Source organism: Eptatretus burgeri, chromosome 5 (genome assembly GCF_056783735.1).
Source record: "Eptatretus burgeri isolate ZD-2024b chromosome 5, Ebu_testis_v1, whole genome shotgun sequence".
In the NCBI taxonomy this organism is placed as follows: Eukaryota; Metazoa; Chordata; class Myxini; order Myxiniformes; family Myxinidae; genus Eptatretus; species Eptatretus burgeri.
Genome location: NC_140965.1, coordinates 45,041,874 through 45,057,400, shown reverse-complemented (window position 1 = coordinate 45,057,400; position 15,527 = coordinate 45,041,874). Strand labels below are relative to the sequence as shown.

General features: G+C 43.6%; 1 protein-coding gene across 1 annotated transcript in view; it reads right to left on the bottom strand.

Annotated features, from left to right (window-relative positions):
- The window catches only part of CEP295 (centrosomal protein 295), a 75,008-nt gene that overhangs the window by 22,778 nt on the left and 36,703 nt on the right, over positions 1-15,527 (bottom strand). The window contains 2 exon segments of the mRNA XM_085881663.1: positions 11,317-11,429; positions 13,019-13,190. Coding sequence (XP_085737789.1) covers positions 11,317-11,429; positions 13,019-13,190 — 285 coding nt within the window.

Genomic DNA, 15,527 nt, shown 5'->3' with positions numbered 1-15,527 from the left:
GAACGCACTCGGTCTCTTGTTGATGTGCGGGGGCACATGGTGCCGAGTTCTGGGCTGGTAGTTCCCACTGCTCTGAGTCTGCAGGTCCATACCTGTGGCCTGTTTCCGGGGCTTCAGCGCACGGACTGCAGCAGTGCTCGCTCTGTGCACCCTGGGCATTCGTAGGTCCTGCTCGACGTTTGTGGATATGGTGCAGCAGGTGATCTTGTCACTGATGTCAGTGCTCCGTGTGCCCTGGCTAAGTGTGCTTTGAGCTGTGGGGACTCAGACTTTGACACCTTTTGTTGCAATTTAAAATGTCTATTATTGCTTTCTGGCAAATTTGCATTTTCATTCCATACATTTATTTTAATGCATAACGTACATATTCATGCAATTTTATATGATTATTATTCTATATATATATATATATATATATATATATATATATATATATATATATATATATATATATATATATATATATATATATATATATATATATATATATATATTTGTAAGTTTGTTTTACTATTGTAAACTTAACAAGTATCAGTCTTCAGACTGCTTTGTCCAGTGTTTGAAGTTCTCAATAAACCAAATTTATATTGAATTAAATCTCCACGTTTACTGTGTGCTCCTCATTCTCGTTTGTTTTAAAATGTGCCAATTTGTGAGTGATCGTCAGACTTTTCACATCAGGTTCCTTGACATGCTGCTCCGGCACATGCTCCCGTACCTGACCTGACGTGTTCCTTGAGGCCGACACCGAGGCTTATCCTCATCTGTTTGCACAATTGTGTTTATTGTATTGTTACGAATTCTGGGCCGCCTGGCGTGCGATCGGCCGCGTAACTCTAATAGCAGCCGCGTCGCCCACCGGACGGACAATTCAGTCGTGACCCTCCTGGAACTACCGCCAGGAGCCAGTCACGGGTGGGGTTTAACCTCACCACAACCCAGTCTGCATTCTACCCCGCGAAACAGGGTGAATCGCCGAATGTCGATATAGCTAAATACCCGCGCGGGTAACCTACCGAGGGCTTGCACCACGCTGCAGGTCGGCTTAGGACACAAACCGCTTAAGCGGTTCGTTCCGTGCTACAGGGATATCCAAGCAGTGTTATTGCCGACCTCGACGGTTCAGTGATTCTTCTTTACTCGGGTGTTCAAAACCCACTACTCATTCCACGATGCAAGATGGCATTTCAAAGGGGTGAAAGGAGGACGTGACAAACGGGATACATTGCACACAAGGACATTTATTCAAACTACACGTATGCAGGCAAGGCAGTCATGCAATGTACAAGCAAGGCAAATAGAAAGCAATACAACCGACTACAATTATTATTTACAAGCACAATCACTTACACAGGTTTACTTATGGAGACACGGCGCCACAGCAGTCATACAAAACAAAATAAATGACCCCCTCATAGGCAAGGGGGTAGACGGGGTTCGTAAACCTTTATGGCCGTGGGCCGTGGATGACCGGAATGGGCCCACGAGACCGACGCTGGTTACCTGCACCCTCGTGGTGCGACGGTCGGCGAGCTCTCTCAGGCACTCCTCGCCAGGCGCGCAGGTTCGCACCACACCGCCGGCAGGGCTGCGCCTCCCGTCTGCGTCTCTGAGGGGTCGCCCGGACTCGCCACTGGCCCGCGCCTTCACAGACAGGCCGCTCAACGCCAAGACGAGAGGGAGGGAGAGAGAACTCGACCTCGACGACAAAGAACGACGAAGGCCACCCCGACGACAAAGAGAGAGGGAGAGATCCAGCATGACCCGGACAGAGAGGATGACGTCGACGACCCAGACAAAAAAGGACTTGACCTCGACCACCAAGAGAGCAGAGAGGCCTTGACGAAGAAGAACGAACCTCCGACGACCACCAAGAGAAGCGCGAGCCCCGCGTGCAGTCCGCCTTATATAGCGCGGGGCTCCACCCTTCGCTCCTTCCCGTTTTTGGCTCCGCCTCCCTTCGAGAAGGTTCTCGAAAAGGGGCGTTCCCCCACCCCGACCACCTCACGCCGTGCATCCACCAATCGGCAGCGAGCTGCCCTCCCCCTTCCCTTCACACCAAGCGCGGGGAAATAGGCGGGAGAAAACCCCACAGGCTTCACAAGAGCTTTTGTTTTGTCAATCCTTCTCGGACGGTTTCCGCCGCAGAAACCGTCTTACCGTGGTCCGCGGAGGATGGCGTTCGTAAGCGGGCGTAGTGGCGAAGATGGTGGTGATTGTTGTGGGGGTGGTGTGGCGAAGTTGGTGGCGGTTGTTGTTTGCGTGGCCGTTTGTTGCAATGGTGGCTCAAAATAACGATAGATAAAGAAAAACGGCTATCTCAAAGAGTTGCAGCCCGGTGAACACGAATAAATTCCCTTTTAACAACGGTGGGGACCTATCTGCACATAAACTTCGCGTCATCACTGATCTCAGGACCCTTTATGGTGTATTGCGAATTTCCACAGCCGTAACAGTATTTTCTCCTTATTACCTTCAGCTTTTTTATTTTTACCACAATCTCTTTCCTACTCTTTCATTTCCTCCCTACTATACCCTCTGTTTAATCTCTTAAAATATATTTTTGAGCCACCTTTCCATTCATACTTTGATCGTGGAGGTATTCACCATACATCTTCACGATCTTTTCTTCAACCTTTTTTCTTTACTCCACCCATCTCTTAACTGACCTGAAAACAAAAACAAAAAAATGGTGTTTCAAAAAAGTTTCAACTTCCTCTTTCTCCCGCATGGTTTTTCTCTGCTCCATTATAATACAGTTTTTCTTCTTCTTCAAAAGGCTGAGTTCAGTTCAACCTTTCATAGATCCCGTGTCTAAAAAGTCCAACTGTTAAAAGCGTTTCCCTTCTCCATTCTCTGAACTCTCCTTTATTCCACCCCTCGCCTAACGTCTTTAAATGTATCTCTGACTTAAACATTCTTAAAATCCCATTTTGCAATGCATGTTCGTATTCCATCAATTGTTCTTTTTCCAACTTCAGTGCTCATTCATCCTCTTCAAATATACCTCCTCTTAACACCTCACCTGTTATACCCTGTCCTTACCCCTCCCATCTTGTCCCTCATTCTACCTCCTCTCTTAGCACCTCTCCACTGTCCTCTGCTTTACGAACAGCTCCTCCTCCTCTGTTGTACCAAACTGTGTTGTGTTCAAACATCTGTGCGCTCCGTTCCAACCTAACAGATTCTGTATCTCACTCTCTCAATCAGTGCACTCCTCAACATTTCAAACATGCTCTTTCTTTCCTCTCATCACACCTCGCCCTCTTCCCACCCCTCAACTCTTGTTCCTCCCCCGACCCACTCCCATCTTCACTATACCACGACCCAGTCTCATCCTTCCCCTCTCCTCATCTCTTCTTTCTCCTTCCTCCCCCATGGCCAAGCTTGCACTCATCATCTCCCCTCCCTCTCAAAGATTCCCTGTCACCCCTCCCTCTTCAAAAGAAACTTCACTCTCTTCCCCCTCTCCTTTCTCCAAAATCCCCCACCCCTTCCTTCCTCAATTCTCCCCACTCACCCTTCTCCCTCAAATCTCCAGCCCCCTCATCCCTCCCCTTCAAATCTCCAGCCCCCTCATCCCTCCCCTTCAAATCTCCAGCCCCCTCATCTCTCCCCTTCAAATCTCCCTCACTCCCTCCTTTCAAAGTTGCCCCCTCTCACATCCACCAAGCTGTCTCCTTCCCCCACCCTCTTCCAACTCATTCCTCCACCTCCTCCAAGCTTCTTCTTCCATCTGCAAACTCTTTTATTACTCCCCACTGTGCCTCATCCCATTACCACTGAGCCTTTTGTCCTCCTCCCCATCCAGCCCTCTCTCCTAGCTCTTCTGAAATCTCTGACACACTGTCAACAGCTCTTCCTACCACCCTCTCTCCTCCCTCATCTTACCTTCTCCATCTCCTCCCCTCTCCTGCACCCGAAGCCTCCTCCCCTCCCTCTTCCTTAACGGTGTGGACCTCAAACATCCAAGGTCTTCACTCTAACCTGATAGATCTCTCCCTACAAGTTGCCACTGACAAACCAAACAATCTGCTTAACAGCAACTTTCCTCCTTCAAGACGTCTCTGACTTCTTCGTATCTCTCCCTGGTTACTTCCTCCTCCGGTATGATAGACCTGAGCCTCGTTCTGGCGGCAGAGTTGTTGTCTCCATCAAAAATTCAATTCTTCACTCTCCATGCACTGCCCTCATTCCACCACAGCCCCAGGAATACCTCTGGCTATGGCTTCCCCTCCACAACCACCTCTTATTTATGTGTGTGTTGTACCGTCCAACAAACAGTGATGACTCCGTTTACATCTCGCTCCTGAAAACAAGGATCAACTTCGATCCACTCATCCTAATTCTCTCTTCCTCATATGTGGTGACTTTAATTGTCATCATGCCAGTTGTCTGGGTGTGGGTACGCGTCTCAGGCACTTCAGCAAAGGACTTCTGCGACTCATTGGGACTGACACAATCTGTCAACTTCCCGACCGGAATCTCAGCCAACAGTACTCCATCTCTTCTGGATTTCGTTTTGACCAGTTTCCCTGCAAATATCTGCTGTTCTTCTTCTGCTCCAATTGGTTCATCTAGCCATATGTTTGTTAAAGTGAACATCTCTCTGGCCATTATTAGAGAACCACCACAGCGCTGACGAGCCTGGCATTTCACCCAGTCTGACTGGCAGGGACTTCAAAGCAGCCGTCAAACTTCTACGACGGGTCTCCCATTTCTACTTTCTCTGACAACTCATCCTGGGAATTCTTTCAAACAAATTTACTCTCTCTCATGTACAGATTTATAACATCTCATCTTCAGTTGTCATATCCTTCCTGCCACCTATGGTACACAGAAGCTCCTGGTGCGGCAGCTGCCCTGAAACAACTTGTCTTTGCCTCACGGAAGGCAAATCCAACTGAAGACAATCTCGGTTTCTTCCACAAAAAAGCTCGGAACAAGTGTGCATCTACCCTCAGGAGAGCCAGGAAACAACATCTTTCTCATCTCAAGTCGAAACTCTCAAACCTTTCTCCCTCCTCCAAATTATGGTGGCATCTGGTTAAGTCTGTTTCTGGAGTACGTTCCCCCTCCATCCCCTCCCTTCCCTGAAATGGCTGCACAGCTGACCCTGCCCATCAAAAGGCTGAATGCCGAAACTCTGTATTTGCTGCAAAATCTTGTGTCCCAAACCCATCACTTTCTGTACCCACCATACCCAGTTGCACCCAGCTGTTCATCGACTCTGTGACCTTTTCTCCAGACAAGGTGGAGAGCGTGCTGTCAAACCTAGCCTCTGATTCTGCAACCGGTCCAGACGGCATCAGCCCACGCGTCTTAAAATCATGCTCTGCTGCTCTTGCTCACAATCTCTGCTCTATTCACTTCTCATTTGCTCAAGGTTATTTGCCATCTGCTTGGAAATCGGCAAACATCACCACTCTGCATAAAAAGGTGCAAAAACAGATACCTGTAACTGCAGACGAATCAGCCTGCTCCCAATCATCAGCAAAGTTGTGGAATCCATCATCGCTTCAGACATTAAATCCTTCCTCTTGTCCAATGGCTTGATTTCTGATCATCAATTTGGATTCAGACCAGGTCACTCTACCCTGGACATGCTGATTCTGCTTTCCCAACAATGGGTGGAAGTTCTCAATGCCATGCATGAGATCAGAGCCATCTTCCCAGACATATCGCAAGCTTTCGATACGATCTGGCACCCCGCACTGCTCACCAAACTCCCAAACTCTCTTCTTATGGTATCCAAGGCAATTTCCACTCATAGCTCGTCGACTTCCTCTCCTGTCGCAGTCAACATGGAGCCCTTAATGGAATTCTCTCATCCCCTCTTCCTGTCCAGGCTGGAGTTCAAGGCATTGTTCTGGACCCTGTGCTCTTTCTCGTTTTCATCAATGATCTCTGACTCTAGAAAATCATCTTTATCTCTTTACTGATGACTCCACCCTCTGCTATCCCCATCTCTCATCCCTCAGATTGGGAGGCAGCAGCCTCTTCACTCTTTGCAGACCTGGATAAAATCACAAGCTGGTCAAACACTTGGAACATGTCTTTCAATCCTGACAAATCTCACACTCTCACTATCTCTCTCTAAAAGGACCGTCTGGAACCACCCCCCCCAATCTACTTTCTCAACAGTACTCTTGAAGAAGTTCTCTATCTCAAGCTTTTGTGTGTCACCATCTTTCCGAGGAAAGCCACATTTCCAAGCTGGCCTCCAAAGCCAGTCGCCGACTGGGCATCCTCCATTGTGCAAAGTCCTTCCTTGGCACACCTGAGCTCCTGACCACATACAAAGCTTTCATCCAGAGTCTGATGGAGTTCTGCTGTCCCCTCTGGGCTGGTGTTACTGCCTCACAACCTAGCTACGCTCCACTTTGTGAAAACCAAGACTTTTAGGATCATCAGTATCTCCCACGATGAAGCGGAGTCTTTGGGTCTCTCACCGCAAGCAGGTCGGTGGTCTTTCTGTCTTCTACTGACTCCTCTCTGGCCTGCCCCCCCCCTTTCTATGTCTGTGCTATGTCCCCTCAATATTTCCGCAGGGTGCTCGAGGTCCGCCAGCAACCTCCTTCTGATAAAACTACCAAAATCAAGAATCACTGTACACCTTTCACTCTTTCATTCCTCTTTTTCCCTGCCTCTGGAACAAACTCCCACACTCCGATCAATCCCACTCTTCCCTCTGGATCTTCAAAACAGCTGTTCACCACCATCTCATATCTTGCCCCATCCAAAACCATGATCTTTTGTACCCCCATTAATCCACCCCAAACCCATCGCCTTCAAATTCCGTGTTTTGTTTTTCATCCTGAAAGTCCCTGTACTGTCCATCTTGTTTACCACGTGTTCCATACCCCATCCCTTTCCCTTCACAGATCTGATGTCTCCATTCCCTACTGCTGGTGTGCTTCCCTCTCCCACCCCTCTTGTCTCCTTCTCCCCTTGATATATGTTCTGTGCGTTAACTCTTATATGAGCCTGGACAAAGTATCCAAAAAAACAGCAGAAGTAGATGGGGAAGAAACACAACAGCAGGGTTGAGGGACAAAATATCGAGACTTTGAAGACAAGGGATGTGAGGAAGAATGAGGACGAGGGCATGGATACAGGACTACAGGATGGATCTGCAGGGAATGGACAAGATGGATCCGGAACCAAACACTTGGGAAGGAAAACAGGAAAGTTGGAAAGAGGTGTTGCTTGGGGAGCGTTAACTGGTGTAGAAAAGATGATTTTGGATGGGGGATGATCTGAGATGTGGTGAACAGCTGTCTTGAAAACCTGGATGGAAGAATGCGATTGAAGACAATGGGGAAGTTGGTTACACGAGTGTGCGTGAGCTGGTGGGGGGGGGGAAGAGAGGAAAGAATGAGTGAAGATGAGCAGCGATTCTGGATTTGGGAGGTTCAACGGATGGGGGTTGTTAGCACAGTTTTTGCGCCCTGCAGAAACTTGGGGGGGGGGTATGACAAATTATGGAGAGAGCAGAGGGTGCAAGACCAGAAAGGAGGTGGTGAAAGCCAGAGACCACTGACCTCTTTCTAATGTGTAGAAGTGATAGGCCCATAGACCACTTCATCATGGGAGATTCCAATGATCTTGAAGGCCTTGGTCTCCATGGCGTTAAGCTAAGCAAGATGTGAGGCAGAAGTGCCAATATAAAGGGGAGAGCAATACTCCAATCAAGCTACAGATAAAAGGCCTTTCAGGTGGCTAAGAGTTCAGGTGTGCCAAAGGGTTCTTTCGAATGTAGTTGTTCTCAGGATGCAGTGGCCATAAGTATTACAATTAAATAAAAGAACAACCAGATAAACAAAGTTGGTTATCCTTTTCAAATTTTAACTTCAATCTAAACATACATCATATATATATATATATATATATATATATATATATATATATATATATGTATATGTATATATATATATATATGTATATATATATATATATATACATATATATATATATATATACATATATATATATATATATATATATATATATATATATATATATGTATATATATATATATATATATATATATATATATATATATATATATATATATATATATATATATATATATATATATATATATATATATATATATATATATATATATATATATATATATATATATATATATATATATATATATATATATATATATATATATATATATATATATATATATATATATATATGTATATATATGTATATATATGTATATATATGTATATATATATATATATATATGTATATATATATATATATATATATATATGTATATATATATATATATATATATATATGTATATATATATATATATATATGTATATATATATATATATATATATATGTATATATATATATATATATATATATATATATGTATATATATATATATATATGTATATATATATATATATATGTATATATATATATATATATATATATATATATATATATATATATATATATATGTATATATATATATATATATATATATATATATATATATATATATATATATATATATATATATATATATATATATATATATATATATATGTATATATATATATATATATATATGTATATATATATATATATATATATATATATATATATATATATATATATATATATATATATATATTGTTACGGCTGTGGAAATTCGCAAACCACCATTCAGGACCCGTAGGTGAGATATCTCTAAGTACATGTGCAGTTAGCCCCAAACCCGTTGTATTGAGAGAATTTATGTGATTCATTTGGGCTGCGACGCTTTGAGATAGCCGTTTTTCTGTTCTATCTTTATTTTCAACCAACCACGCTCCAACCCTCAGACAACAACAACAACACCAACAGCCACGACCTTTACCTTCACAACTCAATCCCACATCACGCATCACCGCCATTCCCAAACGGCACCATAACCATCAAACCACCACCGAAAACCCTCTACCACCTTCACCTCTCTCCTTCTACGGCCATTCCCGCACCACCTGTGAACACTGAGCGTCGGGCTGTCTCGGGCCCGTTCGGCGATTGGTGCCGAACGCACAGAGCCGCTAGCGCAAATAGCGGCCTTTCCGAGGGAGAATTCGGATCAGGAATGCTACACGCCCACTTTTGCTCCGTCCAATTAGCAAGCACGGAGCGGCTTGGCCCTGCCTCCATGCGCGTCTGTGTGAAATCGATATATGCAAATTATAGGATCAGGGGAGGTTCACGCCCACTTTTCCTCCATTTCCTTCCACGCCCACAATAGGCGAGCGTGGCTCCGCCCCAGAGGTCATCCTGATCCAGATATTTGCATATTGTTTTCTCCTGCCGGCCTATAAAACGGCGAGCGCAAGGCGGATCGGGGGGGGGGGGCAGAGTGAGTCAGTTTTGGTTGGAGAGTAGAAAAGAGCGGGGGGGGGAAGTAAGTCGAGTCGGGTGGCGAAGTCATCAGAGTGTCATCGAGTTGGGTTCTGGAATCGGCTGAGAAGAGTTGCGGGAAGAGGCCAAGGAGCTCGGGTCCGAGGTGAGAAGGACGGCGGTCGGCGACGAGGTCGGGTGTGGGATCGCTCGTCGCGGGACCCAAGCCAGCCAGCCATTCTCCCTCCCCCAGGGCATCAACAATTCCCCCTTTCCCCCGCGCTGAGATAGTGCAACAAGGGGGCCCTGTTCCCACCCCACTCCAAACGTCGTGCCAACGAAACCCGCCAAGGAGCACGGAGTCGGGGCACAGCCACGCGGCCACATCTGCGGCTCGTCCGCCAACGCGTCACGAGGACGTGGGTAGGACCCCCCGGTCTCGCGGGCCTGGCCGCTTCTTCAGGTCACGCGCACATATTGGCCTACAGGCCCGTCTGCTCCCTTGTCTATGAGGGTGGCTTCTTTCCTTTGCTTTTGAGTAAATGTGTGTTGCCGCCGTCTGTAAAGTAGAACTGTATAAGTGTTGCCGCGTGTGCGCGTAGTCGGTAGTAACTCTGCGTCGTTGTTGCTTTTGTTTTAATTGCTATATGCCCATTTTTGATTGTGTATGGCTGTATATATGTGCTTTCCATGTGTCGCGTAATAAATGTGCTTTGTGTGAACTGTTTTCCCGTTTCGCTTTGTCTTTTCTTTTTTGACCCTCCATCCTGCTTCACGTAAAGGGTTCGTAGTGGGCTTAATACGCCCGGTAATTAATCGTAACCGTCGAGGCCGACGATAACACCGCTCGGTTATCACTGTAGCACGGAACGGACTGCTTAAGCGGTTCGTGTCCGGAATCGACCTGCGGCGAGGTATGATCGCCCGGTTTACCATCCACGTGGGTACTTAGGTAGGTCGAGTTTGGCGAACAACCCTATCCTACGCGGGTGGCCGATTGGCACGATTGTGGTGAGGTCGAAAGGCCCACCCGTGACTGGCTCCGGGCGGTAGTTCCCGGAGGGTCACGACTGAATTGTCCGTCTGGTGGGCGACGCGGTCGCGATTCGAGTGACGTGGGCGTTCGCACGCCGGCGGGTGCAAATTCGCAACAATATATATATATATATATATATATATATATATATATATATATATATATATATATATATATATATATATATATATATATATATATATATATATATATATATATATATATATATATATATATATATATATATATGACAAAAAATGGAAACACCAATGTAAAGTCATTGAATACGGAATTGGGCTACCATATGCAGCCATTACGGTCTGTAGGTGTCGTGGCATGGAGTCCACCAGCATCTGCAATTCTGCAGGAGGGATGTGGCACCATTCTACCGTGAGAAAGTCAATCAACTCACACCTGTTTGATGGAGGTGGAAATTGTTATCTCGGGCGTTGTTCCAGAATATCCCATAAACGCTCGATTGGGTTCAGATATGGTGACTGAGAAAGCCATGACATATTGACATACGGATAACATTAGTGTCATGCTCATCAAACCATTGGGTGACCACACGTGCTCTGGATGAGGGCATTTGGGGAGGGGGGTGGGGGGATTGTCCTCTTGCAGCCATGCTCGCCATAATTATGGGCAACCAGGCCTGTGCAGCATTTTTATCCATGACCCAAAGAATGCTGGGATGCTATTTGCTTAATTAACACATGGGTCACACCTGTGTGGAAGCTGTTGCTTGGTGTCCCTCATTTACCCAGGTGTTTGCATTTTTTTTTTGTCCACTACCTGGATATACTTATGTCTGTGAGACAGAGATGCAATACTGTACTTCCCTCCTGCAAAGTTATAAACAAGCTCAAACAAATATTAAGAATGATAATCTTCATAAACATACCTCTGATAATACATACAGGTGTTTGGGTGGATCTTGTTGCGTGGGAGAGACCAATGATCCATTGGGCACTAACTTGTCTTGATTGTCTTGAACCGACAATCTTGTCTTGAGACCTGGTGAACACACAAGGCAGCCAAAGAACCTTCCAATAGATCAAGTCATGAAAGCTGTAGTTGCAAGTAATATTCACTAAATATTTTATGCAAACTGTAAAATAATCAATACACAAACAGTTATGGCATACTATTGAACCGACGGTGCACCAGAAGTCTTGATGTGCAGTCTTTTCATGTCTTGTAATCCCTTTAAGTGCCATAATCACAACATTTAACACTTACTATCATCTACTGTTAGTGTTAATAGGTTTGAAGTCGAATTCTCCACCATTCTTTGCATTGTGTGTCCCCTTATTTTGAGTAACAAAGTATCCCTGGATTTCTTGTAACACGAAACCCAATTCCATAATTTGGAGGTCCGAAGCTACCCATTAGTTGTACTGTGCCATGCATCAATCTAATTGAGGAAGGAATATTGAACTGCTCTTTCATGGTGTTCCATGAAATGCATGGCTCTATAAACTAAAATAGTTCAATGAAGTCTTCAATATAATAATAATAATATTACAGAATAATAATATAATAATAATAATAATAAAAAATAGTTCAACAAATAAAATAATAAAATAGTCTTGCTCATGAAGTTTAGTGTCGATCTGTGTCCGCAGACAGATAGAACAATGGATTAAATCAATCGGACGTTGATCGAGCCGTGCTAATCACCTTGCTTTTCTTCCAACGAAGGGTTAACGTCTGACAAGTCAGCTTGTCCTTGCTTCCCACAGTGATTAGCATTGGATGCCAATTCCCTCTATACATTTCATTGGTTTGTGTACATTAATGTACATCGTACAACAACTATTCCCTGTGCCTCTGCAATTGGTCACCATTTACTGAGTAATCCTCAGTGTGCAGAGCAACATTGTATTGTCTGGTTTAAAATCCTGAGTGCAGGACACAGTTTAGCTCACCTTCGTGCAATGGAGGCCACATTCATCAGGTCAACCAATCCCATTCTTTGTTGACAGAAATAATTTGTCTGAACGTCATATCTATTTTGACTGTTGACTTGACTGTGTGACAAATGTACCACAGTCAACGTTAAGTCATCATGAAAACCACACCCTCCCCTCCCCCCAACTAGCCCTCAGCAAATTAGCATTACGTTTCCACAGGTACTTTGGTGATTCATCTCTGCCTAATCATTACTCATGATAGTTCATTTCTATCCACTCATTATTCATGATGCTTTATGGTTCCACCAATCAGGAAAGCCCATCCTTTCTTTCTCTCAATCAACATTTAAGACATTACATTGTATCTTTATAAATGAGAGTTTGGTGCTTCTTATTCATCTGCTTGCAGTTATATCCTGAGGAGTGCGAGTCGAAAAGCTTTGATAATGTCTATTTTTTTGAAATGCATATTTAAATTTTGTTGTCCGAATAAAATGCTTGTTAATTCCCTCTGTGTAAATAGAGTTTGTATGGCATAGCTGTGGTGGGAGCAGGTGGTACAAGTCATACTGGAATCCCAATTCTGTAGGAATTATCCCATCCCTAAGGATCAGCTTTTTGCTGGTATTGAAAATCGTACACCTTTAATCTCTAATTAATAATCATCCCATCTCAAATGCATTTGCTCACCTTGCACACATGCACCTTCAAATGCTATTTCCAACTGATGCTGCTCCTTTTGGGTTGCCACAGCTTGCTGCTCAGGCCCCAGGAAGGCCTTTGAGGAGCTAGTATCTGTAGCTTTAACATACCGCTGGAATTGCTGCAGCTGTTCAAGCTCCTGCAGTAACTGTGCACGGTCCTGCCAAAGCACACCACACCACACCACACATCATAAGTGTAACAAATATGAGAATACCAATTATTACAAAAACAAAGTGGTTCTGGATCTTTAAAATTGAGATATCTGGAGGCTGCTTCAGAGCTATCAAAAACTAAATGTACCTCATTGTGTCTTCCTCACTTTTAACAGTTGTGTTCGTTGTACTGTTATTCGGATGTCCCTTTTTTCATCCATTTGCCCGACCTTTGTTTCTGTACAATTACATGGAAGTAAGTGTCCGCGTGTTGCACCTTGGTTAATCTATGTGGGTGTTGTTGGTTTTATTTAGCTGCTTCCTTTCATCTTTCACCTCTCTCCAATGTCTCACTCTGTTCTCGTCCTCAATTGCTTCAATCCCACAACCTCTCCCATCCCGACAAGCAATATTGGCCCAACATTTTGGTGAGTACCCCTGTAACTGTTCATTTAATTTCCCCATTTGCACATTTCATTTGTTCTTTATTGATTTGTTTTATATTTGTCTTTAATATGTTGTTAAGTGAGGTTAGTTATGTTCGAGTGACCGAAAATGTGATCGAGGAATGCATCCACCCCTCCCCTGATTATGTTATGTCTATGGGAATATCTTTGTTTGCTCAATGTCGCACTTTCTATGAACACATCCACAACATTGTGGAAACTTGCTGGAGTACGTTATAAATTAACAATTATATACAGTAGTTTTATTTCAGAAAATATCACGCTTTGCAATTTTTATTTATTAATGCAATTCAATGTCTTAAACCATAAATAAGTCGATTCTGAGTACAAGTCGAGGCCCAGACTTCCAGGAAAAATAAAAGTATCAACTTATTCGCCAAAAAATACGGTGAGTGACTGTTAGGCGGTGCATTGTGTTTTGATGCACTGTTAACGCTCGTATAGCTGTAATTTGACACTGAACAATTTGTAAAATATAATGGACTTTATAATTTTATTGAGGCTCAAAGCCAATTGAAAGTGTAGATGAGAGTAAAACGGTGACAAGTGTTAATCATTAATGTTAAAGTTATATTATCCAGCCTATGAAAAATCGTGGGTGTTTGGGTGCTTCCATATTTGGAGGAGCCACCTCACAGTTATGAGCAGTTTCTGGCACCATATAAGTCTCATATTTAAGAGTATTTTCTCGAGGTAGGGCCTTTCACGAATGTTTGTGAACTCGATGTGCAAGTGGAGAGAGCAGAGAAAAGAGCCAGATTTTGCTTTGCATTGTGCTTTGCATTTATTAAGATTTATGTTGCTTTAAGTTTATCCTTTCAATAAACTAAGATTTGGACCAAGACCAACTGCCAGTTGGCCATCGATCGATCAAAGATCCCTGGGATTTGTGATGCTGCCATCGAACAAGCCAAAGACATTCATCACCTAAACATCTTGTAAATCTTGGCGACGTCCATTGCCATTAATCCCCTTCTCCAATTTGTGGAACTCCAGTCCTGCTACTCATCGACTCCTTTAAAGTACAAAAACTCATAGCCATCGCTGGTCTTTCCATCAGACTTTGTATGTTATCCAAAAACAAAAGTTGTTTCTCCCCTATGCCTATATATGAATATGTACCGTATTTTCCGGTGTATAAACCGCACTTTTTTTTTTTGGTAAAAGTAGGGGCGGGGGGGGGGGGTGCGGTTAATACATGGATAGAGAAAGGAAAAAATAAAAAATATATTGAAAAAAATAATAATGATAATAATAATTTAAAAATCAGTCTTAAAAACGATCAATGCTGAATTTCAATCATAATCCAAATGAACACTTTTGTAGCGGTCGGAACTGCTGTTAAGCTCAATTCCGCAGTTTAAATTTTGAAAATGGGTCCAGGTTAAGAGTTTGTACAGAATTTTATTCACCATGTGCGGAAATTGAATACATTTAAAAACCGGAGAGACCCGGAGTTTAGGTGTGTGGTGCATGTAGAACCTCGCGGCTCAAAACGCCATAAAACACAAAAGAAGAACACCTGGTCTCACATCAAAAGAAGAATTATTCACAATAGCTACAGTCCAATAGCGGATCACCCACCTCAAATAGGCTTGCGTGGCAAGCTTCCCTCGTATGTCACGTTCAAGAAGAAGATACTGACCAAAAACACGTTTCCAGCCGGCGTGATTGTTCAAGCGCAGCAGAAGGGATGGATAGACCAGGGACTTGTAGTGGTGACTCATTTTCCATGCATCATTTTCTACATCAACATCCGTTGCAGACAGAATTAATCTACCAAGCTTGTTCCTTGCATGCTGATGCGATGCGAGGAAATACTGGATCACGGGGAATGGTTTAAAACGAGGAACAACCAATCAACCCCGAGTACTT